General features: G+C 22.7%; 13 protein-coding genes across 13 annotated transcripts; 7 read left to right on the top strand and 6 right to left on the bottom strand.

The window, feature by feature from the left end:
- Positions 1 to 515: 515 nt before the first annotated feature.
- On the bottom strand, positions 516 to 1,524 carry DICPUDRAFT_148685 (uncharacterized protein; the record flags this gene model as incomplete). The annotated part of the gene is made up of 3 exons (XM_003284786.1): positions 516 to 641; positions 764 to 1,402; positions 1,468 to 1,524. 3 exons carry the CDS (start codon positions 1,522 to 1,524, stop codon positions 516 to 518), a joined length of 822 nt encoding a protein of 273 aa, XP_003284834.1.
- Positions 1,525 to 3,277: 1,753 nt separating this feature from the next.
- On the bottom strand, positions 3,278 to 5,398 carry DICPUDRAFT_96852 (uncharacterized protein). The gene is made up of 6 exons (XM_003284785.1): positions 4,810 to 5,398; positions 4,585 to 4,723; positions 4,395 to 4,490; positions 4,024 to 4,308; positions 3,853 to 3,946; positions 3,278 to 3,742 (listed from the first exon to the last, which is right to left on the bottom strand). The coding sequence occupies exons 1-6, from the start codon at positions 5,229 to 5,231 to the stop codon at positions 3,699 to 3,701; spliced, it is 1,080 nt and encodes a 359-aa protein (XP_003284833.1). The 5' UTR covers positions 5,232 to 5,398; the 3' UTR covers positions 3,278 to 3,698.
- A 234-nt stretch (positions 5,399 to 5,632) lies between these two features.
- Positions 5,633 to 8,344, bottom strand: DICPUDRAFT_53219 (uncharacterized protein). The gene is made up of 6 exons (XM_003284784.1): positions 7,849 to 8,344; positions 7,620 to 7,781; positions 7,379 to 7,534; positions 7,148 to 7,301; positions 6,803 to 7,067; positions 5,633 to 6,735 (listed from the first exon to the last, which is right to left on the bottom strand). The coding sequence occupies exons 1-6, from the start codon at positions 8,110 to 8,112 to the stop codon at positions 5,688 to 5,690; spliced, it is 2,049 nt and encodes a 682-aa protein (XP_003284832.1). The 5' UTR covers positions 8,113 to 8,344; the 3' UTR covers positions 5,633 to 5,687.
- A 1,352-nt stretch (positions 8,345 to 9,696) lies between these two features.
- On the top strand, positions 9,697 to 11,283 carry DICPUDRAFT_93794 (cytochrome P450 family protein; the record flags this gene model as incomplete). The annotated part of the gene is made up of 3 exons (XM_003284807.1): positions 9,697 to 9,756; positions 9,901 to 10,958; positions 10,997 to 11,283. The coding sequence occupies 3 exons, from the start codon at positions 9,697 to 9,699 to the stop codon at positions 11,241 to 11,243; spliced, it is 1,365 nt and encodes a 454-aa protein (XP_003284855.1). The 3' UTR covers positions 11,244 to 11,283.
- Positions 11,284 to 11,522: 239 nt separating this feature from the next.
- On the top strand, positions 11,523 to 12,053 carry DICPUDRAFT_86453 (uncharacterized protein; the record flags this gene model as incomplete). Its single annotated transcript, XM_003284806.1, has 1 exon — positions 11,523 to 12,053. The coding sequence occupies one exon, from the start codon at positions 11,523 to 11,525 to the stop codon at positions 12,051 to 12,053; it is 531 nt and encodes a 176-aa protein (XP_003284854.1).
- A 236-nt stretch (positions 12,054 to 12,289) lies between these two features.
- Positions 12,290 to 14,775, top strand: DICPUDRAFT_96848 (uncharacterized protein; the record flags this gene model as incomplete). Its single annotated transcript, XM_003284805.1, has 6 exons — positions 12,290 to 12,616; positions 12,692 to 12,851; positions 12,929 to 13,395; positions 13,454 to 13,946; positions 14,027 to 14,235; positions 14,302 to 14,775. 6 exons carry the CDS (start codon positions 12,290 to 12,292, stop codon positions 14,533 to 14,535), a joined length of 1,890 nt encoding a protein of 629 aa, XP_003284853.1. The 3' UTR covers positions 14,536 to 14,775.
- Positions 14,776 to 14,999: 224 nt separating this feature from the next.
- Positions 15,000 to 15,521, bottom strand: DICPUDRAFT_148678 (uncharacterized protein; the record flags this gene model as incomplete). The annotated part of the gene is made up of 2 exons (XM_003284783.1): positions 15,000 to 15,181; positions 15,326 to 15,521. The coding sequence occupies 2 exons, from the start codon at positions 15,519 to 15,521 to the stop codon at positions 15,000 to 15,002; spliced, it is 378 nt and encodes a 125-aa protein (XP_003284831.1).
- A 647-nt stretch (positions 15,522 to 16,168) lies between these two features.
- Positions 16,169 to 18,288, top strand: DICPUDRAFT_148677 (uncharacterized protein; the record flags this gene model as incomplete). Its single annotated transcript, XM_003284804.1, has 4 exons — positions 16,169 to 16,798; positions 16,866 to 17,157; positions 17,229 to 17,547; positions 17,616 to 18,288. 4 exons carry the CDS (start codon positions 16,169 to 16,171, stop codon positions 18,286 to 18,288), a joined length of 1,914 nt encoding a protein of 637 aa, XP_003284852.1.
- Positions 18,289 to 18,417: 129 nt separating this feature from the next.
- Positions 18,418 to 19,820, bottom strand: DICPUDRAFT_86450 (uncharacterized protein; the record flags this gene model as incomplete). Its single annotated transcript, XM_003284782.1, has 3 exons — positions 18,418 to 18,760; positions 18,820 to 19,483; positions 19,805 to 19,820. 3 exons carry the CDS (start codon positions 19,818 to 19,820, stop codon positions 18,418 to 18,420), a joined length of 1,023 nt encoding a protein of 340 aa, XP_003284830.1.
- A 122-nt stretch (positions 19,821 to 19,942) lies between these two features.
- DICPUDRAFT_28313 (uncharacterized protein) lies at positions 19,943 to 20,508 on the top strand (the record flags this gene model as incomplete). Its single annotated transcript, XM_003284803.1, has 2 exons — positions 19,943 to 20,201; positions 20,300 to 20,508. Coding segments are annotated over 2 exons (468 nt in total), but the record flags the coding sequence as incomplete, so codon positions are not given.
- A 792-nt stretch (positions 20,509 to 21,300) lies between these two features.
- Positions 21,301 to 22,397, top strand: DICPUDRAFT_148674 (uncharacterized protein; the record flags this gene model as incomplete). Its single annotated transcript, XM_003284802.1, has 2 exons — positions 21,301 to 21,587; positions 21,671 to 22,397. 2 exons carry the CDS (start codon positions 21,301 to 21,303, stop codon positions 22,395 to 22,397), a joined length of 1,014 nt encoding a protein of 337 aa, XP_003284850.1.
- Positions 22,398 to 22,727: 330 nt separating this feature from the next.
- On the top strand, positions 22,728 to 23,877 carry DICPUDRAFT_75800 (uncharacterized protein; the record flags this gene model as incomplete). The annotated part of the gene is made up of 2 exons (XM_003284801.1): positions 22,728 to 22,760; positions 22,855 to 23,877. The coding sequence occupies 2 exons, from the start codon at positions 22,728 to 22,730 to the stop codon at positions 23,875 to 23,877; spliced, it is 1,056 nt and encodes a 351-aa protein (XP_003284849.1).
- Positions 23,878 to 24,502: 625 nt separating this feature from the next.
- Positions 24,503 to 25,811, bottom strand: DICPUDRAFT_28265 (uncharacterized protein; the record flags this gene model as incomplete). The annotated part of the gene is made up of 3 exons (XM_003284781.1): positions 24,503 to 25,231; positions 25,308 to 25,571; positions 25,662 to 25,811. The coding sequence occupies 3 exons, from the start codon at positions 25,809 to 25,811 to the stop codon at positions 24,503 to 24,505; spliced, it is 1,143 nt and encodes a 380-aa protein (XP_003284829.1).

The raw sequence follows: 25,811 nt of genomic DNA, 5'->3' as shown, positions 1-25,811 counted from the left end.
AAAAAAAAAAAAAAAAATTTTTATTTAAAAAAAAAAAAAAAAACCTTAAAAAAACCCTAAAAAAAAAAAAAAATAAATTATTTTTTTAACCCTCCACCCCGGTTAAAATATAAAAAATTATTTATTTTATTTTTCTTTGTTTAAAAAAAAAATTGGGTTTTTCCCCCGGGGAACCAAAATAATCCCCCATGAACCACCCCGGGAAAAAAAAAACTTCCAATTTTTTTTTTTTGTTGTCCGAAAAATTAAAAAATTGTTAAATTTTGTTTTTCAAAAAAAAATTTAATTTTAAAAGGGGCTAAAAATTTTCCCCATAAAAACCAAGCCAAGTTTTGGGAAAAAAAAAAAAAAAAAAAAAAAAAAAAAAATAATATTTTCTAATTCTTTTTTATTAATTTGGTTATTAATACAAAGTTTTTTAATTATTATTATTATTATTATTATTTTTATTTTTATTATTATTATTATTATTTTTAATATTATTATTAATACTATTTATTATTTTAATTGGGCTATTAGCTATTTAAAATTTCAAAAACTGAACTTATAAATCTATTTGCTATTGTCCTATCACCCATGAAATAGAGTGTTGGTTCAAAAATTTCACTTTCACTTAAATGTAGATTTCCGTTTATTCTTAACTATATAAAGGCATCAAACAGAAAAAGATTTATCAAGTTAGTATCAACAAATAAAAATAAATAAATAAATAAATAAATAAAATTTTAAATAAAATTAAATAAATTAAAATAAAAATACATACCATGTCAATTCTTGCATACAATATTTTACCATTTTTTTCAATTATTTTGTCAATTATATTTTGGGCTACTTCAATTTCACTTTGACTTGGGTTTAAATTTTTTTCTACTGTTCCACCATAACACTCTTGTACTCTGAAATCACTGATAATTGGTTTCTTAATAATAGAATGAGAGAATTTTCCATTGAAGAAAACAAATGAAGTTTCCCCTTCATCTCTAATGCTCGAAATGAAGGGCTGAACTATAATATCCGATCTTGAGAGTAATGAACAAAGTATTTCGTTGTTAATTTCCTGTTGTTCGCTATTTATTAAAATATCATTAAGATTGAATCTATTTGCACCCAAACCATTTGCACCAATTGTAGGCTTGTAAACAAAATTATTTTGATCCATTCTAAATAAACCTGAATACTTTGCATCTCTGATTGCTTTAGTAATAGCTCGAATTGGAGATGTTTCATTTTTTCTAATAAAAACACTTGGTACAACATTTATTTTATTCTCTAATGATAGTTCGTTTAAATAATTTTTATCAATGTTCCATTTAATTGCTTTTAAATCATTTAAAACTTTAATATTATTATTTTGTATAATTTCTATCCATTTTAAAAATTTTTCAATTTTATCCACATAATCCTATAAATTATGAAATGATAATTAGTAAATATTTTATTCTTTTTATTATTAAAAATATCACTTACCCATAATGATCTAATTATCAATATATCAAAATTCTCTCTTTTCCATTCATTTTTCATATTTTCATCATCCCAAACAACACATTTGTATTCGATATTGTGTAACTTACATAGTTGAAATAATATTCTATCATCTTCGGATAAAAGGGGATGTTCTTCAGAACTAACAAATCCTATTTTAATGTTTTTATTAGGGATCATAGTTATTTATTTTTATTATTATTATTATTGTACTTTGTGTTTTGTTTTATTTTAAATATATAAAATTTAAGTTTAAAAAAGTTATAATACAGTTATTATCCTATTATTTTTTAAATGTTATATGTTTATTGATTGTATTATATATTACTGGTGTGCAATCCACTATTCCATCAGATATCTATATAAATATATATTTATTAACTATATATTACTATACAATATGATAATAAAAATGTGAACAGAGTTGTTCAGTGGTGATTATTTTTTTTTTAAAAAAAAAAAACACAGTTAATTATAAATATAAATAAATATATAAAAATATAATTATTTGTAAATTTATAAAATGCTTATTTAATACACAATATTGTACAATGTTGAATTAAAAATAAAATAATTAATTAAATATAAAATAAATGATCCAAAAAAATAAATGATCCAAAAAAAAAAAAAAAATAAAAAAAAAATGAAAAATAATAAAAATATAAAAATAAAAAAAAAAAATAATATAATTAATAATTAACAATAAAATTAATATTTGAAAAAATGAATAAATTAATATAAAAAAACTAATAATAAAGATAATTTAAAATTAAGTTTATACATACAAAAAAAACAAATTAAATTGATGGGTTTTTTTATTTTTTATTTTTTTTTGTTTATCATTAACACTATTATATTTTGATTGATTGATTTTTATTTTTATTTTTATTTATAATATTATTATTTATATATTCATTATTTTTTTATTTTATTTAAAATAAATAAATAAATAAATATAAATAAATAAATAAATAAAAAAATAAACACACTCAAATCAGTGTGTTGGTTTTTACTAATCCTTTTATTTTCCCCCCACAAAAATATATTTAATTATATATTTTTTTAAACTATAGCTTATTATTGTTATACAATATTGGGGTTATGATTAAACTATTAACATAAAAATTATATTTATATCATTGTGATAATAAATTTTATTAATATATTTATTTCCTATTATTTTATGTGTTTTTATTTATTTGTTTTTATTAAATAAATGAATTTGGGTAGGGTATAATAATATGAACAATAGTCATTCAATAACAAAATTTGATGTATTGGTGTTTTTGATCAATATACACCACACTCACTCAATTAAAGTTTTTATTATTTTATTTTTTCTTTTTTTTTTTATACAAAACCCACTTTCACACAACCCACATCTCTTTTTACCACTTTTTTTTAATATGGATAAATAAATTTATTTTGGATACATCACTTTTATATTATTCTTCATTGAGAAGAATCATATAATTATATATATTACTAAATAATACCAAAAAAAAAAAAAAAAAAAAAAAAAAAAAAAGCCCAATCATATAGATTACTTAACTGTTTCTTAATATATTTTTATTTATAAAATATATATATAAATATACAGTTAAAAAGTATAGGATAGTATAAGAAATATGAAATATTTTAAATTTTTTAAAATTGAAAAGACATTCAATATTATTTTAAAAAATAAAAATATTTTATTTTATTTATATTCCTTTATTTTCAAATTTATTATAATAAAAATAATAATAAATAAAACCTAAATATGATTAACATGCCAAATTAAATTTATTTTATAGTATATCCAATATAGACTAATACATTTATCTAAATTATCTTTATTAATTTTAAATCTTCATTATTTATACCCTTTGAAAATAATAATATTATTAATAAATATGGTTTTAGTTTTTAATGATTTTTTTTATTGTATTTTTTTTATTGTTATTAAAATTATTATTTTTTAAAAATTCATTTATTTATTCTGCTACTATATACAATTGTTGTTGTTGTTTTAATAATGACTTTGATCTATGTTTTTTTTTTTTGGGTTTTTTTTTTTTTTAGTTTGTTTTTGGTTTTTATCTGTCCAATAATTAATATTACTATTATTATTGCTATAATTATTGTTATTATTATTATTTTGTGTATTATATTATATGATCATGGTATTAATATAATCATATTTTTGAAAAAAAAAATGTAAAAACTGTATTTTAATGAGTCATTTGTGATGGGAGAGGTAAACCTAATTTAGTAGCTATAAATGATAAAATAAAAAGAAATAAAAAAATTAATATCTTTTATTATAATTGACAATTATAGTTTATTTTTTTTTTTTTTTTTGTGTATTATTATTAATATACTTACGCTCCAATGAGTGAGGATGGGCATTTTTTTGAATCCATGGATGATTAATAACATCTTTTAAGGATATTCTTTGATGTGGATCTGAAATTAATAACTATTGGTTTTAAAATAAATTAATTAATATTTTAATAATAATAATAATAAAAATAATAAAAATAATTGTGGTAATACTTTTGAAATTAAATCTTTTGCGTCTGTTGATATTGCTGATGGGTAATGTACTTCATTTTCTTTAATATTATTAAAAATTCTTTGCTCTTCGTCTGATGCAAATGGTGAGTGGCCAACTAAAAATTCGTAAATTAAAATACCCAAACTCCATACATCTGCAGTTTGATCGTAACCTTTATTTTCAACAACTTCTGGTGGTAAATATTCAAGTGTTCCACAGAATGTATTTCTTTTAGTATTTGGGGCATGAACACTCCATCCAAAATCTGCTATTTTTATTTCACCCTAAAATAATAATATTATACAATTGTTAGAACCCAATTTTTTAAAAACATAAAAAACATAAAAAATAATCATCAATAAATATTTACATTTATGCCAATTAATAAATTTTCTGGTTTAATATCTCTATGTATAACATGCTTAGAATGGCAATATCTAAGAGCATCTGCAATTTGTAATGTATACTATAGTTTTAAAGAAAAATAAAAAATAAAAATTAGTATAAAAAAAAATAAAATAAAAATAAACTATTTTATTATATGTAATTAAAAAACTTACTGTAGCAGCGGTCATTTCATTAAATGAACCAACTTTTTGTAATTCTTTGAAACATTCGCCACCTTTAGCAAATTCGATAATTAAGAAAACCCTTTTTTCATCATAAAAATAACCAAATAGTCTTAAAATATTTGGATGTCTAAATAAAATAAATTAAAATTAATAAAAAATTAATAGTTGTTTTAAAAAAAAAAAAAAAAAAAAAAAAAAAAAAGAAAATACTACCTTAAATGGGATTGAATTTCAATTTCTCTTCTTAATTGATGCTCTATATTATGGGTTTGTAATTGATATTTAAATAAAACTTTTAAAGCCACAATAAATTGACTCTTTTTTTCTCTTGCTAAATATACATGACCGAATCTGCCCATACCTAATAATTTACCAATATCAAAATCATCGATGCACCATTTCTTTTTTGGACCCGAGTTTGAAGAGGATGTTGATGTTGATGTTGGAGTTGATGTTGATGGAGTTGATGTTGATGGAGTTGAACTGGCAGAGGTAGTTTTTGTTATGGTTGATTTTGTTGTTGCAGTAGTATTTGTTACATTATTGTTTTGTTGTAGTACTCTTTGTGGTTGCTTGTTTTGATTTGAAAATGATGTGTTATTTGAAACATTTTCTTTATTTGTAAAACTACTCATTTTATAAATTTATTATCAATTTTTTTTTTTTAGAAAAAAAAAGAATTATAATTATAATATAGTTTTAAAATAAAAAATTATAATTTTTATTAAATTAATAATAAAAAAAATAAAAATAAAGATATATATACAAAAATATAAAAGAAATAAATAAAATATAAATGATATAAAGAAAAAAAAAAAAAAAAAAAAAAAAAAGTGGAATAAAAAAATTTTGAAAAATTAAAAAATTAAAAAAAAACATACTTTTTTGAATTTAAATTTTTAATATTAACGGTGGTAGTAGTGGCGCGAGCTTTTAAATTTTTATAACACCACCCAAAATTTAATAATAAATGAACATTCACATAAAAAAAAAGGAAATAAAAAATTTTAAAATGAATGTTTAAAATTTTTTTTTTAATTATAAATAGCTAAAAAGAAAATAATTTATTTTTCTTTTTTATTTTATTTTATTTATTCTTTAAACTTTAGCTCCATACTGTCGAGATATTGTTTTCTTGAAGCTTCCAACATTGATTTCTTCCTTTGTTGTAAACTTGTCAATCTTTCTTGTGATGTTGCTTTAAATGTATCAGAAAACTTTTCTAAAGGTTTAATTGATATTTTATTATCTGTGCTATTTATATCTATATTTTTATTATTAATAGTATTATCACTATTACTATTAATATTGTTATCATTATTAATATTATTATTGTTATCACTATTACTATTATTATTATTATTATTATTATTATTATTATTATTTACATTATCATTCTTTGAATGATTATTTTTATTATTATTATTATTTAAATTATTAACAAAAAGTGAATTAGAAACCCTTTCGCTTTCACCTTCACTATTTAAATTTTCGATTTTGCTAGTGTTTATATCTCCACCACTACTTGTTGAACTAATACTACTGCTATTACTATCACTACTTTCTTCACTATTATTTTTTGGGCTTAATGAAGATGATGAAGATGAAAAAGTATCTGAAGAGGAGGAAGAAGATTTTGAATTATTTGTTGTTTTTGATGTTTTTTCTACCAATCTACCTTCTAAAATATTATCAATCGTTCTATTTACACTATTTGTTTGTAATAAATCACTTTGAATAGTTTGAATAGGAATATTTTCAAATAAAGCATGAATAGAATTTGCATTGTGGATTAAATTATTTAATTGCGAGGTTGTTAATGATGATCTAGATAATGATCCACCACTACCACTAATATATCCTCCCTCTGTAATAGAATTTGTTTGTGTAATGTTATTTATAGAATTTGTTGCTGTTGCTGTTGTTGTTGTTGTTGTTGCTGTTGCTGTTGGCATTGGTGATATTATTGTTGCACCTGTGGAATATAGTGTATTAATATCCTGTCTATTATTATTATTATTATTATTATTGTTGTTGATATCTGTATTTGCTACTAAATGTTGATTATGCTCATCAATTAAACTTCTTCTGCAAGTTGGACATGAGTGATGCTGTTCTAACCATGCTCTTAAACATGAACTAAAAAATAAAACAATATATTAATAAACTGTACTACTATTATTAAAAATATGTATTATTAACTTACTGATGGAAAATATGACCACATGGTAATTTTTTAGCTGTTACCATTTTATCTCTACAAATTGCACAATCATCATTATAGTTTTCTAAATCTTTTTCAGATACATTTGGATAGCAATTATCCATATCAGATGTTAATTTACAATAATTTCTATAGGCTGTAATCTTTCTATTTAAATTGCCAAATACCATTTTGAAATAAAAAAACATTACTACATGGAGTAATGTAGGGGTGAATCCTTGAATAATAATAATATGAATTAAGTGTGCTAATATAGAAATGGTTTATTAACATTAATATTGACAAATAACTACAACTTATAAAAAGTAAAATAATAAAACTACATACCACATGTACCTGCTAAAATTACAGAGTCTGTTGAGAATTCTGTATAATAGATATATTGACCTCTTTTATCCCAAACACTCTCTGAAGACATATCAAATAAATGAATTGAATATTTTATTAAAGTTTGAATAGTTTCAAAGAAAATTGTAAAACACTAAATAATATATAAAAAATAAATGTTTGTAAGTAAAAAACCAAACCTAATAAATATGATAATGAAAATGAAATTACTTCAAAATTTAACAACATTAAATTTGATAAACCCTCTTTAAAAAAATAGGAAATTGAAAAATAAAACCAAACTAAATCACTAATTAAAATTCCAACCAATAACATCAACAACTTTAAATGAATTTTTGCATGGGTATTTGGTAAAAAGGTATTTAACTAGATAAAAAAAATAAAAAAAAAATAAAAACCATTAGTCAAACATCCAATGTTTTCTTTATTAAACCATCATTCCAACACCTACATAATCGAATCTATCTCTTGATAATAATGAAAATAATTTTAAGCAACATAAAATTGAAAACCAAAATCCCCAAATCAGTAATGAATTTAACTCTGGCTCCTTTGCTGCAAATATAAAAATTAACTTTGAAACTACATATGTCCACAATCTGTCATTAAAATTCTATAATTACAGTTAGTTATCCAATATATATATTTTACTTTTAATATTATTTCTATATTATATTTACTCTAGCCTCTATGTCTCGAAGTTGACCAAAAAACAAATACTGTATAAATTTACCAACTATTATAAGCAAAGTGAATATTGTATTTATTACCACTGCCAAATTAACAGGATTTCCCACCAATTGCTGGCGAATACTTGGGTCCTCCCCAACCCTATGTAAATTTATGTTATTAGGGTGAGGGTTCATTATTATATTTCCGATACATGCTGAAAAAATTAATACACTTAGTGAAACATAAATTGGAACTGGTATATAAATATTCATTTATATCTATCTATATATATGTACGTGTATAATCTCTTTACTATCCTACTATCTTATTATTATTATTATTATTACTTTTGATATGGTTATTTATATTTATGTGTGATGATGATAATGATATTATACTATATGTATTATATGATCTAACTTTGTATGTGATTAATACTATTATATAATATAATATAATATAATAAGGGGGTGGTTATTTCTCTTGTCTTTAAAATTGAAATTTAAAAAAAAAAAATAAAAAAAATAAATATAAAAAAATTTGTATATAAAAAGAAATAATATTTTAATTTAAAATAAATTTAATTTTAAAAAAAAATTAAAAAAAAAAATTAAAAAAACTTATTTTTTTTTTTTTTTTTTTAAATTTATATTCAAATATTTTTTTTTTTTTATTTTTAATGAAAATATTGTATATGTAATTTGACTCAGAAAGGTGACCAATTGATCATAAAATGCATTATTGTCAAAATAATTTTTTCAAATAATAATCAAACAAAATGTTTTTTGCTAAAATAAAAAATTTCAATTTTTTTTTTTTTTAAAAATTTCTGATTAAAATTTAAAGGTTATAATTAATGGTAATTATATTTATATTTATATTTATATTTAAATATTTGTTTAATTTCGAAATTTTAATCATAAAAACTTTTAATTTAAAAAAAAAAAAATTTTAGAAAAAAAATTAATTATTTTTAGAAAAAAAAAAAAAAATGAAATAATATCTTGATGATATTTAAAATGCAAATCCAAATGGTTTTTCAAGAAGTTCATTTTCTCAATATCAGTCATATTTTCAACAAATTAAAAGAGATCTCTTTCATTCAAAAACTGAACACAATAATCAAATAAAATAGTATAAACCGAATCAATTACTATTCATGGTTTTCAAATAAAAGAAAATATAAATTTTAAGACCACCGACCACCAAACACCAAAACTAATTGCTAAAGAATTTAGCAACATGTTTATATCATATCAAAAATTATCACAAAATAACAATAAAATAAATAAAATAAAGATTATTTTCAAATTATAATATTAAATAATTAAATTTTATTTTTATTTTTATTTATTTTTAGTTTTATCATCACATATATTTTATTTTTATGATTTCAAAAAAAAATAAAAATAAAAAAAAATCAATTTACAATGAAAAATTAAATAGAATATTAATATCTTTAAAATATGATGATTGATTTATATGTAAATTTGGATGGTTTTTCAAGAAGTTCATTCAATATCACCATCATATTTTTAATGGCAATGATGGGTGATGGTGATGATTGAGTGATTTTTTAAATGCTTAAAAAAAATAACAAAGGTAAATTTTTTTGAAAATATATTTTTTCAAATTTTTTTTTTTTTTTTGATTTAAATTTTATTTTTTTTTAATTTTTTTTTTTTTTTTGGCTCTATTTTTTTATTTTATTTTTTTTTTCGTTTTGTCTATTTAAAAAAAAACTTTACAATAGTTTATTTAACAATTATTTATTATTTTATATTTAAATAAAAACACTTTGTATTTTTAATTTTTTTATAAATCAAATAATTACTAAATAAAAAGATTATCAAAAAATGATTGGAACTATTGCTATTGTTGTAATTGCTTTATTAGTAATTTTTGTTTTTAAAAAAGTAAATATAATTTAAACTTACACACACACACACATGATGGACCCTCAAATACACACACCCCACATTTTTAAAAAAATCATAAATTTTAAAAAAAATATATTAATAATTTTTTTATTTAATTTTAAATAAATATTTTATTTTTAGCAACCATCAAATATTCCACCAATTGTTGAAACTATTCCATTCATCGGATGTTTTATTCAATTTGCAAAGAATCCATTAAAATTAGTTAGAGATAGTTATGACAGATTAGGTGATATTTTTACCCTTCATTTGATGGGATTCAAAATGACATTCCTTGTTGGTCCAGAAGCTCAAGCTGTATTTTTCCGTGGTACTGATGAAGAATTATCACCAAAAGAAGCCTATAGATTTGTTATTCCAGTCTTTGGTAAAGGTGTTGTCTACGATAGTGAAACCGAAATCATGTATGAACAATTACGTTTCGTCAAGAACGGTTTAGTACTTTCACAATTAAAAAAAGCTGTTGGTATCATTGCCGAAGAAACTGAAAAATACTTTGAAATGAAATGGGGAGACAGTGGTGAAATCGATTTACTCTATGAAATGAATAAACTCACTATTCTCACTGCTAGTCGTTGTTTAATGGGTAAAAGTATCAACAAATCTCTTGGTCAATCAGGTGAACTCGCTGATTTATATCACGAATTGGAAGAAGGTCTCAATCCAATTTCATTCTTTTTCCCAAATCTTCCATTACCATCATTCAAAAAGAGAGATGCTGCCCGTGCTAAAGTCGCTGCTATTTTCCACTCAATCATTCAAGAAAGAAGAAAATCAACTGATGACTCTGTAGATGATGTCCTTTACACTCTTATGAACAGTAAATACAAAGATGGTACAATCCTTGAAGATGAACAAATCGTTGGTTTAATGATTGGTTTACTTTTCGCTGGTCAACACACTTCATCCATCACTCTTACCTATTCAATTTTCTACATGTTAAATAACCTCGAATACTATGATGAAGTCATGAAAGACATCAAAGATATCGTTCAAGATGAAAATCAAGGTGAAATCAATTTCGATGCCCTCAAGAGAATGAATCGTCTCGAAACTGTTATCCGTGAAGTTTTACGTTTACACCCACCATTAATTTTCTTAATGAGAAAAGTTATGGAACCAATGGAATACAAAGGTAAAACCATCCAAAAGGTCACATCCTTGCTGTTTCTCCACAAGTCGGTATGCGTTTAGACACTGTTTATAAAGATGCCAGTTCATTCAACCCAAGACGTTTCGATGTTGAAGATAAAACTCCATTCTCTTTCATCGCTTTTGGTGGTGGTAAACATGGTTGTCCAGGTGAAAATTTCGGTATCCTCCAAATTAAAACTATTTGGACTATTCTTTCACAAAAATATAATTTAGAATTAGGTCCAGTCCCACCAACCGATTTCACTTCATTAGTTGCTGGTCCAAAAGGTCCATGTATGGTTAAATATTCAAGAAAACAAAAAAAATAAATTAAGAAAAAACAATAAATTTTTTCTATTTATAAATTTTAAAAAAAAAAATCTTATTCATAACTTAAATCATTTATATCAAATTCTAATATATTTAATTTTACTTGTAATTATTTGAATTCTTTAAAAAAATTTTTATTTTTTATTTTATATTTTATATTTTTTTTTTAAAAAAAAAATATTTATTTTTAGACAGACCATCAAAATTTTTTTTTTTTTTAATTTTAAAAACTTATCAACACATTTAAATACAAATTAATATTATATATCTTATAATAAATGAAATATATTATTTTAGTCAGAGCATTACCACCAAGAACTCCAATGAAGGAGTTGGTTGATTTTTTAAATAAAGTAAAAAATTTCTCACACACAAAAACATTTTTTAATACTGGTAATATAATTTTAGATGCAAATGATAAAATGGATAAAAAGGCAATAGATAAAGAGGTTTGTAATATTTTAACTGATAATTTTAATATGAATAAACCTTTATTGGCAATATTTAATCTTGATGAATATAAGGACATTCTTTCAAGTAATCCATTTGACGAGCCAGAGAAATCAGTCATCTTTTTCCCAATCAAGACAAGATTAGAGCAAGATGATTTCGATAAAGAAATAGAATCCAAATGTAAAGTGGTCGATGGGACTATATACTACTTGGGCCCAACCAGCAGCAAAATTTCTTCAGAGGTCAAGGTATTTAGAATTATAGATCGTAAAACTAAAACTGGCTCCAATAATGAATATACTTTTAGAACTTGGAATTCATCGCAAAAGATTTTGGCATTGGCAAATAAAGAGTAGAATTGAATTTCAAAAAATCCATATTAAAATCAATCAAAATTATTTATTTATTTATCCATATTTATAATTAATCCTTTTTATCTTTTATTTTATTAATAAAATTTTAAAAAAGGGAATTTCACCCAAAAAAAATAAAAATAAAATTTTTTTTTAAATTTTTTCAAAATTTTTTTTTTTTTCGTTGATTGTTTTTTTTTTTAATATATTAAATAAATTATAATATTTCATTTTACAAAATGGGAAAAGTTAAAAATAATAAAAATCAACATGTTTCTAATGACGATGATGGAGTGGTTAGAAATAAAAGAATTGATGATAGTTATCATACTACATTTTTAGTATTTATACTATTTTTCATTAGTTCAACTCTCTCAGCAAATTATAATAGAATTTTAGATTGCGATGAATATATGAACTATTGGGAGCCAACACATTATTTGATGTACAATAAAGGATTGCAAACTTGGGAATATAGTCCAACTTATTCATTAAGATCTTATGCATATTTATTAATTCATTCGTCAATTGGTAAATTATTAACACCTTTATCAAATGGAAATAAGGTAAATCATTAAAATGTTATATTTATGCAAAAAATTACATATTTCAAAGTTTACTAACGATTAGATTGTTTTTAGATTATATTGTTTTATCTTATTAAAGTTGCAATTGGATTTTTTACATCAGTTTCACAAACTATATTTTATAGAGGTGTAAAGAATATGTTTGGCAAAGAAATTTCATTATATACTATGATTTTTATGTTATTTTCACCAGCATTCTTTTTATCAGGTTCAAGTGGGTATCAATTTTTATTTAGCCGCCATTTTTTAAATAAAATAAACTCATATTAATATTTATATTTAATAAAATAGACTTTTTACCAACTAGTTTTTCAATGATTACATTTATGGCAGCATATGGATTTTGGATGTTATATCAATCATCATCAACACCATTATCTGGATTATCACCAAAGTATTCATCAAAAGAGGCTATATATTCAGTATTTTTAAGCGCAACTAGTGTATTTTTAGGTTGGCCATTTGTAATTGTACTCATTGTACCAATAGCATTAAATTTAATTATTAAAAATGGTTTTTTCAAAGTATTAATATGGGCATTAATTCCAGTTTTATTAGTTTTTGTTCCAATGGTTTTAATTGACTATCAATATTATGGTAAATGGGTAATTGCTATCCTAAACATCATCGCCTACAACTTTACATCAAGCCATAGTGGTGGTTCACAATTATATGGTATTGAACATTGGAGTTTTTATTTTATAAATGCTTTTGTAAATTTTAATATTGTATTTTTATTATCTTTATTTACAATCCCAGTAAGTATTTTCTTTTTAATATCTATTTATTACCTTTACATTTCTAACGATTTTATAGACTATTATTATTTTTAGAAAATGGAGCGGTAGTTTAAAAAATTTAACTTTACTTTCAATTATCTATACAATTTGTCCATATTATATTTGGTTTGGTTTTATGAGTTACCTACCACACAAAGAAGAAAGATTTTTATTTGTTATCTATCCATTTATTTGTTTAGCAGGTTCAATTACATTCTATACAGTTTTAAATGTCTTAAATTTAATGATTTCATATTTAAAGAATGATGGTGCTCATAAGAAGAACGACGATATCAAACAAGTTGAACAACAACACTACAACATCAATATTTACTATGGATTGATAAATTTAATTAAATATTTATTCATATTTGTTTTCATCACCTTATCAGTTTCAAGAATCTATTCAACCTATGTAAATTATACTGCACCATTCAACGCTTTTACTTTTTTAAATAACGAAATTTTAATGAATGGTGATGTTTCAAATCCAAAATTCCCAAGACATCTTTTAAAAAATGGTGATAATGGTAAGTCTTTTATTTAGTTTTGTAAATTTTAATAATATCTATTATAATCAATATTAATTTTTATTTATTTTTTACAATAGAAATTAAAGTTTGTGTTGGTAAAGAATGGCACAGATACCCATCAAATTTCTTTTTACCAAATGATAAGGGAAATGTTACATTTACCTTAAAATTCATCGAATCAGATTTCAAAGGTCATTTACCAAAACCATTTTCAACTTTATCAAATGGTACTGCAATAGTACCAACTAATATGAATGATCAAAACAAACAAGAGTTTGATAGATATGTAATGTATACAATTTTTATGTTTATTTGACCATTTTTTATATTAACTGTTTATTTTTTACAATAGATTAAACCATCAGAATGTAGTTTTATTGTTGATTTTGATACTCCAAATCAAAATGAGGAGCATTATGTTGATGATATTGAAAATTGGAAAGCTGTCTATTCAACCCCATTTTTAGATGCAGGTTCATCCAAGAGTTCATTATATAGGGCATTCTGGGTACCAAAGAAATCAGCCGAAAATAACAAATATTACGATTATTATATTTTAGAAAAAAGAGATACAACTTTACTTTAGATATTATAATAATAATTAAAATATTTATAACAATATAATTTTAATAATAGTAATTATAATAATTATAATAATTAATAATTATAATAATTATAACAACATAATAATAATAACAATATAATAATAACACAATATACAAATAAAAAAAAGAATAAAGATAATATTCAAAAATAAAAGATTAAAAAAAAAAAAAACTAGATCTAGTTTTCCCACAAAGGGTTAAAATTAAAATTTATTTATTATAACTATTATTAATAATTACAAAGGATTATATTTATTTATATTATTACAATTACTATTACTATTACTATTACTACCAATACTACTATTAAATAATTGTTTTTTTTTTTTTTTTTTATTTGGATAGGTGGAGTTCGAAATTACACTATATTAATATACATCGGGTGTTAAGCTGTTATTTTATCCAATAAATGGTTTTGTTTAAGTATTGTTATTTATTAGTTTATTTATTCATCGAGATCCTCTTCCTCCTCCTCTTCTTCCTCATCATCCATTAAAATATCACCAGCACTATTTGAGTTGTTATTTTCTTCCATTTCTTTTTTAACTGATTCATCATTTGGGTCTAATGTCATAACATACTCCATTTGAATTCTAACTTTATTGTCATATGTTGATGGGATCATTGCTTTATTATAAATTATGATTTATTTATTTATTTATTTATTTATTTATTTATTTATTAAAAAAAAAAAATATTAGTAAATTAAAAAATAAAAAACCGAAAGATAACATTTGTGTGTGTGTGAGTGATGAATTAAAATATGCATACCCCTTTCTTCAGGTGTTAACATTCTATCTACACTAATAACAATTAAGGGTATAACTGGGTTATTTAAAGATCCTTTTTGTATGAATTCATGAAACTCCAATTCCCATTTATAAGGGAATGAAAGTTTTAATGAATCAATAAAAGGTCTAATTTCATCTTCTGTTATCTCTGGTGTAGTTGTGGTTTCATTAGACATTATTATAATTTATCTCTTTATTATTTATTTTTCTAAATTTTCATATAAAAAAAAAAAAATATTTATAAAAAAAATTAAAAAAATATGAAAAAAAAAAAATAAATTATTTTTTTATATTTTTTTTTAATTTTTTTAATATTTAAATAATTAATTATTACATTTATATGTTTTTTTTAATTTTATTATAATAAAATTAAATTGGGTTAAATTTAAATTGAAATTTAATAATATGATAAATTTAGAAATTATTAATATTGGCATTGATATGTAACAAACTAATCTTTTGTTATCATAAAAAAATACATAAAAACAAAAAAATAGATTTTTTATTATTTTTTTTTTTATTTGCAATCCCAATTAGATTTTTTATTTTTTTATTTTATTTTAATTTTTTTTCAATTAAAATTTATTTATTTTTTTTTTTTTTTATTATTTTTTATTTTTTTTTTAATTTTCATCACCCAATTTTTTTTTTTTTTCTTTGTTTGAAATATTAATAAAGTAAAAATAATACACCACAATAAATTAAAATAAATTAAAATAAATTAAAATAATAAATACATAATACAATAGCAATTTCTTTTATTTTATTATTTCACATTTAATTCATTAAACTCCTATATTTCATATAAATACCCTGTAGGGGGATGGGTTGTATCTTTTCTAAACAATCTCCTTCTGGAGAAATTTTAAATAAACAGCAAAATCAAAAGTTAAAACAAGAACAAAATGTTAGAGATTCATCAGAGGATTTAAATTTTTTTACATATTTAAAACATAGATTTAAACAAGCATTTTTAAACAACAGCAATAACGACGATCAACAATTGCTATATTACAACTCCAACCATAGTGAACAGCAATTAAATAGTATAGATAATAGTAGCAACAACAAAAATAATAGCAATGGTTCAAATAAACCCAATTATTTATCGGTATCACCATCTATCGGAAGTAATATTCCATCACCATCTATAATTATTACATCTCCATCTAGTAATCATAGTAATTATAAAAATAATGTAAAAAGTCATCTCTTGTATAATGTAAATAATAGTAATAGCAGTAATAGCAGCCAAGATCAATCAAATTCTGTAACAGCTATGGGAAGTTTTAATAGTTCAAGACCTAGAAGTAAGGAAACACATAGGGCTCACAAAAAAAGACACAGAGACGGACATAAAATGGTAAATGAATATGTTTTTGTTAGAAAGTTGGGTAGAGGTACTTATGGTAAAGTTAAATTAGCCTATCAATATGAAACTCATCAATTATATGTAGGTTTAGGATAAATAATAAAAAAAAAAAATCTATAGATATGTTACTAATTTTTTTTTTTATTAGGCAATTAAAATTTTTAATAAATTCAGATTAAAAAAAAAAACTATGGGATTTGGAAAACCAAATGCATTTGATCAAGTTTTAAAAGAAATAGCAATTATGAAAAAAATGAATCATCCCAATGTTGTTAAACTATATGAAGTAATAAATGATCCAGAAGAAGAAAGTATTTATATTGTAATGGAATATGTTGAAGGTGGAAATTTGCAATCAATTAATGATTTCCCAAACAATCCAATGTCAGAGCATTTGGCAAGAAAGTATTTTAGAGATATAGTTTTAGGTTTAGAATATTGTAAGTTCTTACATTATTATAGTTCAATATATATTAGTATGATTATTAACATTTTTTTTAATAATTTTTAGTACACGAACAAAAAGTTATACATAGGGATATTAAACCAGAAAATTTGTTACTAAATAAGGATGGTGTTGTTAAGATCGGTGATTTTGGGGTTAGTCAAATTTTTGAAGATGACGATATTATAGCAAAATGTACTACAGCAGGAAGTATAGCATTTCATTCACCAGAGCTTTGTAGTGAGGATCATAGTATTCCAATTTCAGGTAAAGCAATTGATATTTGGGCATTAGGTATAACATTATATTATTTACTTTTTGGAAGAGTTCCATTTAATTCATCAAATTCTATTGCAAATATTTATGACCAAATTTTAAATCAAGAGTAAGTAATCCAACATTAATATAATAAGATATTAAATTATAAAATATTAATATTTTAAATTTCATTAGAGTTGTATATACAAGAGAGATTTCAAATGAATTAATGGATTTGTTTAATTGCTTATTGGATAAAAACCCAGCAACTAGAATTAATATCGAAGCAATTAAAATGCATCCATGGACAACTTTAAATGGAACATGGCAAATGAAAGAATCAGATCATTTAATTTTATCAGTAACAGATCAAGAAATGAACGAGGCTATTAGTGCTGATCACACTATTAAAGATGATGACTTGAGTAGCAGTAGCGAAAGTAGTGGAATAGTTGGTTCAAACTCTAGCGATAAAATTTTGTACAGTAATAATCATAATAGCAACAGCATTAATAATAACAATAATAATTTGTTTTATAGTTTAAGAAAAAATAATAGTTTTAATACAACAACTTCTATTACACCCAGTAAAAAAGATAATAGTATTAATATTGTAAACTTTGATCAAGATCATGAAAGTGATATTGACAATGATATTGAAATTAGTGGTAATAGTATTTATAAACCGCTAATAATTAACAACAACAACAACAGCAATAATAACATCGCCAATAAATCCAGTAATAAATCAAGAAATGTAAATATCAACTCAAAAAATAGTATAATAATTGATGGTATTGGGGAAATTGACGATGAAAAAGGTTTTAATGATGGTAATATGGATGAAATAGAAATAGACATAAATTAATTATCTTTATATTTTTGTAAAATAAAATTAAAAATAAAATAAAATAAAATAAAATAAATAAAATATTAGATCTTATTAAATTATCTCTATTTGTTTTAAATAACTGTTTATACATTTATTAAAATTTTATTATTCGTTTTTATAAATTGCAACTACTATGGTATCGTTATTTTCATTTTCTTCATTGTTATTTACAATAGCGTAACCTCTGTACATGCCTTCACTGTTAAAAGGCATAGCAATATTTCCATTGGCATCAACGGTGATAACACCACCATCACCTTTACCTTGCTCGATAAGCTTTTCCATTACAACTTTTTTTGAAGCTTCTTCTAATGTTAGACCGCCATACTCCATTAATGCTGAAATATCATATGCTGCTAGTGTTCTAATAAATGCCTCACCAGTACCTGTACTACTAACTGCTACCATTTTATTTGCATAAACACCTGCTCCAATAATTGGAGTATCACTAAATTTATAAATTAATAAAACTATAGTATTTTTTTTTTACTGCAAAAAAAAACTTACCCAACTCTACCAACCATTTTATTTGTCATACCACCGGTGGATGTAGCTGCAGCTAAATTTCCATACTTATCAATTGCAACAGCACCAACAGTGCCCATTTTACTATCTGGATGAATAGGATCACCCGAAATATTAACAGTAAGTGTTTTTTCTTCTTCTTTGACCAATTTTTCTCCATCGTGATCTAAAATAACCCTATTTGTATCCTTGGCTTTTAATAGTTGATCGTATCTGTTTTGAGTAAAAAAAAAAGATGGCTCGACTATTTCAATTGATTTTGATTGAGCAAACTCTTCGGCACCTTTACCCATTAATAAAATATGATTTGTGTGATCCATTACAGCTCTTGCTGCTACAATTGGATTTCTAATAGTTGAAACACCTGCAACCGCACCACATTTCAAAGTGCTACCGTCCATAATTCCTGCATCCATTTCGTTGGTACCTTTTGATGTGAAAACTGAACCTTTACCTGCATTATATAATTCATCCTCTTCCAATAATCTAACAGCTTCTTGAACTGCATCCAATGCTGTACCACCATTTCTTAGGATTTTTTTACTTGCACTTAAAATTCCATTTAATGATTTTAAAAATTGTTTTTCTCTTTCTTCTGAAATATTGGATTTACTAATAACACCTGCACCACCATGAATAACAATAACTGATCTTTGTTTATTTTCAATATTTTTATTAAAAATTTTATTATTACAATTACTATTATTAATATTATTTATATAATTCATGTTTTATTATTATTTATTTTTATTAATAATAACCAACTTTTATTTAAGATTTTTTTTTTATATATTATTAAAAAAAAAAAAGATTTTTTTTTAGTTTTTTTTTAAATTTATTTAATTTTTTTTTTTTAAAATTTTATTTCTTTTAATTTTTCATAAACAGGAAAAATCAACGCATATATATAATGGTATATTATTAGTTTAAAAAATAAAAATAAAAATAAACTATTTTATTTTGTTACTATATTTGCAACCCATATAAATCGAATATTATAATAAACTTGTGCAAAAATAGATAATAAAATAAAATTTGTTTTTTAAAGAAAAAATATAAATATTAATAATAATAACCATAATTATTATTATTTTTATTATAATAGATACATTTTTTACTATGTTTTAATAGGCAAGGAAAAATTAGACTAAGTAAATTTTATTCAACGTTTACACATGCAGAAAGAAATAAAGTTACAAGAGAAGTTTCAAATTTAGTTTTATCGAGAAGTCCAAAGCATTGCAACTTTATATTGTGGAAAGAATATACTGTGGTTTATCAAAGATATGCTTCATTATTTTTTGTTTTTGTAACCGATAATAAAGATAATGAATTAATTACAATAGAGGCAATTCACAAATTTGGTAAGTTATATAAATATTATACAAAAAAAAAAAGAAATAAAAAAAAAAGAAAACTGTAATATCTAAAATTTTCAATTAATATTAACATTTTTATATAGTTATTTTATTAGATATGGTTTTTGAAAATATTTGTGAATTAGATTTAATATATGAATTTCAAAAAGCTTATATGATACTGGACGAATTTCTATTAGCAGGTGAACAACAGGACTCAAGCAATAAAGAAATTTTAAAAGCAATCAATGAAGCTGACAATTTAGAAAAGTCATTACTAGTTTCGGAAGCTTTAGATGAACACTTTTTATAATAATAATAAATAATAATAAATAATAATAATAATAATAATAATAATAAATTTTATAATAATAATTATTAATAATAATAATAATCGAATTATATTTAAAACGATAATGTACAATTTAAAAACACGTATCAAAATACCATAGTAATAAAGGGGACCCACTATCTTTAGTGTTATCCTATTTTATATAAACCACAATAAAAAAAATTTTAAAGTGTTTGGGGATCAAGATTTTTTTTCCAAATTTATATTTTTGTATACCTCTTACATTATTATAATAATTTAAATTATTTTAGATTCAATCAGTTTAAAGATTTGTGTATTTTATTTTAAATTATTTTAAAATAATAATTGAATTTTAATTATAAAATTTTTTTTTTTTTTTTTTTGAAAACCATAAAATAAATACAATTTACAAATTTTGATATTTATTATAAAGTGATATTACAAAAATTTACTATAATAATTTTTTTTCTTTTTTTTTTTTTTTTTTTTTTTTATTAATTTTTTTTATCATTGTAAACTTTTATATAATATTTTTTTATTTTTTAATTTTAAATTTTGGGGTGGTGTTAATTGTGTGTTTACTGTTTATTTATTTTTTAAATTTATTTTTTTATTATTTTTTAAAAATTTCTTCTTTTTTCTTTTCAAATATTTTTGTATATACTTTTTTTTTTTTAGTAAATAAAAATATAAAATAAATAATAAATTATAATAACAAACTATAAAATAAAGATATCAATTTAATGTAAATTTAATAAAATATAAACTTACTATAAATAAAATATATACAAAATGTTTGAAAATATTTTTGACCCATTCAAATCTTTTCAGCAAATTGCACTTTTTATTATAATACCATTATTAATTGGGGTACATCAAGAAAAGATCAGTGTTCAAGTAGCAGGAGATATAATAGTGTGGTATATAGCAATTAGCTTTGGAATTTATTTATTTAAAACGCCATTGTCGTTATATTTCACAGTTAAAGAAAAAACCCAACTGTTAAAAGAACAAAAGAATTTTTTTGACAAAGAAACCTATAATAAAAAAGACTATGAACTATATCAATTAGAATGGAGGTAAATTAAAACAATACAAAAACTATCTATAAATTAATAAGGCTAATAATAATTTAATATTAAATATATTTATTATCATATAGGTTATTTATTTTTTCATTTTTATCACCTTTTGCAGCATTATTAAGTTGGTATGGATTAGAGAAATTCTGTATGGCTTACTCATTAACAACACTTAGTAATTTATTACACCCATACTTTATTATTATTGCAGGATTTGTAACATCATACCAACCAATAATAAGCTTTATGGATAATTTCAAAGGTAGAATTGACCAAATATACCCAAGATTAAAATATGAACCAACAAATGAATTATATGATAGTGGCTCGTTTAAACAACCCTCTTCTTCACTACAACAATCCTCAGATGATTTAGGCTCCTCATCCTCTTCCTCATCCTCTTCAAACTCTGCAACACCAAGAACACCATTATTTCAATCATCAAATAGTTTACCAAACTTGGCAATAAATCAAGAAGCTCTATTTAAGAATATAGTTTATAGTCATTCAAAGAGTACTGAAGACTCTTTAAGAGGTGAACTGGGTCAATTTAGAATCGAATTTTCAAATTACATTAAAAATTTAAATTCCGACAACAATCAATTAAAAAGAGATATAAGAGATTGGACATCAAAGAAATCAAGTGAATTGGCAAAAGCAGAATCTAGAATACTCAATTTAGAAAATCAAATTGAACTATTACAAATGCTTTTAGAAAAAGAAAAATCAAACCATTCGTCCAAATCTTCAGATATTTTTAAAATATTTTCACATTGGGGTTCTCAAAAAATGATATCTTCAAAATAATATTATTTCAATTTAATACTTAGTCAATTTTTCCAAATTAGTAATTTTTTTCTTAAATAAAATATTTTTTTTATTATTTAATTATATAAAAAAATAATTTGTGTATCTTTTTTCATTTAATTTTTTTTTTTTTAAAATTTTATTTGAATTAAAGCCATGTGGCTTAATTTTTATTTAATTTTTTTTTTATTTTTTAAAATTATTTTTTATAAAAAAATCTTTTTTTTTTTTTTTTTTTTTTTTATTTTATTTTTATTTTTATTTATTTAAACAAAAAAGATATAAACTAAATAATTAATTTTAATTATTTTAAATATATATTACTAAAAAATGGCCAATAAAATGTACAATAATTCTTTTGATGTAAGTATTTAATTTTTCAAAACAAGAAAATAAAATTTCATATTAATGCTAAATATTTTTTATTTTTAAATAAATTTTTTTTAATTAAATAAAGTTTAGAAAAACTAATGCAGGTAATGACGACGACGATGATTGGGAAACAGATGCTGATTTTGTTAATACAGATAATATTGATAATTCAAAAACTACCCAAAAACAACCAACTATTAGAGCAGCAGATACAGGTAAACAATTTATTCAAAACCAAGCACCAACAAATAAAGTTCCAACCTCACCATTAACAAACCGATCAAAGTTAGCAGCACCATCAACCTATACTCCTCCAGGTGTTGTTGTTAGTAAAAAACCTGCTGCCACATCAACTCCAGCCCCTTCAAAACCAGCTGCTCCAACCACAACCTCAGCCCCTTCAAAACCAGCTGCTTCTAAATTCTCGCAACCAACTACATCTGCTCCACCACCATCAAAACCAGCTGCTCCAGTATCATCAATTGCCTCTAAATTCTCACAACCTGCTTCCACTCCAGCACCTGTCAAAGCAACCCCACCACCAGTCGTTAAAGCAACCCCAGCACCAGCTCCTGTTAAAGCCACTCCACCACCACCAGCCAAAAAAGCTCCACCACCAGTTGTTAAAAGAGCTCCAGAACCAGAACCAGAACCAGTTTATGAAGAACCACAACAAACATATGACCAAGGTTATGATCAACAATCATACGACCAACAATCATACGATCAACAAGGTTATGATCAACAATCATACGATCAACAAGGTTACGATCAACAATCATATGACCAACAACAATATGACGACCAACAGCAATATGATGACCAACAACAATATGACCAACAATCATACGATCAACAATCATATGACCAACAAGGTTATGACCAACAAAACTATGACCAACAACAGTATGATGACCAACAACAGCAAACATACCAACAAGCTCAAGCTCTTTATGATTATGCAGCCCAACAAGAAGGTGATTTAACTTTTTATACAGGCGATATTATTTATATTCAAGACTCCACAGATGAAAGTGGATGGTGGTATGGTCAACTTGAAAACGGTACCGCTGGTTCATTCCCTAGCACATTTGTTCAACTCCTTTAAATAAACTAAAAATATCCTAAACTTGTAAATTTAAAAAAAAAAAAAAAAAAATTAAAAATAAAAAAAAATTATTTATTCGAATATTTTTGATTATTTTTATTTCAGTTTTTTTTTTTTTCCCATAAACATGACCCTTCTTTGGTTTAACGAAATGGGATTCATCAATTTTATGAAAAACAGACAATTAGTAGAGTAATTCTTATCTATCATTATCATACGTGATAATAATAAATAAAATTACACTTGAATGATGACAAAAATCTTTATGAACATCCAAAAAATGTTTAAAAAGGTTGTCTAGGGGGTAGCATCTCTAAGTCAACAGTCTGACCTTGTCTCATATTAAATTATTAAAGAAAATAATTTTTTTAAATATTTATTATGCGGTTGGTTCAAAACATACAATTTTTTTATAAAAAAATTGCATGTTTTGAACCAACCGCACAATATAAATATATTAAAAAAAATACCGATAAAATGTAATTTTTTATTTTTTTTTAGATTAATAAAACAAATAAACAAGCAAATAATATTGTTTGATTTCTGAGTTTTATTTTATTTTATTTTTTAAGAATATTTACAATTTTATTTTATTTAAAAATAATTATTTTTACTATTTATTATTTTACTCTTTTTCTTCAAAAGAAACTAATTTATCTAAAATAATTTGCATTGTTGAAAATTCTAATGGTACTAATAAATATTCGGTATCACCAATGATTTTTTTAACAATTATTTTGTGATCTAAAAATTCTCTTAATTGATTTTTTAAACCCAATTCAGACGAGACCAAAAAGCCTTCTTTACAAATTTCGAATAATTCTTTGAATTCTATTTTCTTTATCTTTTTTTTAATCAAATGTTCCAAAAGTTCAGTAAATATGTTGGTAGTATTCGGAGTTAGACTTTGAAGTACTGTTAAAACACCATCTGGATCTAACGAGCTTGAGCCTTTTTGGTTTTGATTTATAAGTGATTTTTGATAGGTTAGTTCTTTTTTATAGGGTAAATAGGTTGTCAATGTATGTTTTACCCAATAAAACTGCTCAAATAAGTTACTGTCCCATAATAATGTTGGTGAGTAAGTTTCAATTGTGGCAATTAGATGAATTTGAGGTATTGACGAAAGTAACGCTAAGGCAGTTTGACTTGTTGTATTTCTTAACGATGGTCCATCAATATTTAAAACTACAATATATAAATTCTCTGGTATGTATGAATATTTCCCACCTAAAAACTTTAATTTATCAATACTATTACTTTCAAAAATGCTCTTTATAAAATTACAATGAGTAATTGGAGACCCAAAACCCTTATCCATTCCAAAAATTGAAAATGTAATTCTAAATAATAGCTATATAAATAAAATTAAATGCAATTATTAATAAATATACTATAATATAATTTGTGATGGATATAACTATACACACATCTCTGATACTTAATGTAGGTAAATAACCTTTAAAAAAAATTGCAGGCCCATCCACACAAAAATTATCAACAAATTTCTTTAAAACCTTTGATTTATCACCAACACCATTGATTAACAAACTATAGTTTAACTTTAAATCATTATACATTTTATTGAATGGATAATTTATAATGCTGTCCTGTGTTTTATAATAACTTTCGATCAATTTGGTTTTTTCTTCTGGGTGAGTATCTGGAAGTGTTGAAAGTACGCTATGTAATGTCTAAATAAAAAACAATAAATTAATCTTACGTTAGTTTTTATCATTATTATTATTATTACTATTATTATTATAAATAATTATGTTATATACTTTTGGGTCTAATGGTTTAATTATATTTTTTGAAGTTTTATTAAATTTATTTGAAACTGTAAAGTAATCATCTTCTTCATCCTCATCATTGGATGACTCTTCTTTCTCTTCTTTCTCTTTTTCTATTTCTTTTTTTTCCTCTCTTTTCAT

This window comes from Dictyostelium purpureum, assembly GCF_000190715.1.
Source record: "Dictyostelium purpureum unplaced genomic scaffold DICPUscaffold_32, whole genome shotgun sequence".
NCBI classification, from domain to species: Eukaryota; Evosea; class Eumycetozoa; order Dictyosteliales; family Dictyosteliaceae; genus Dictyostelium; species Dictyostelium purpureum.
Note: the sequence above shows the minus strand (reverse complement) of the source record. Positions and strands in the feature narration are given on the sequence as shown.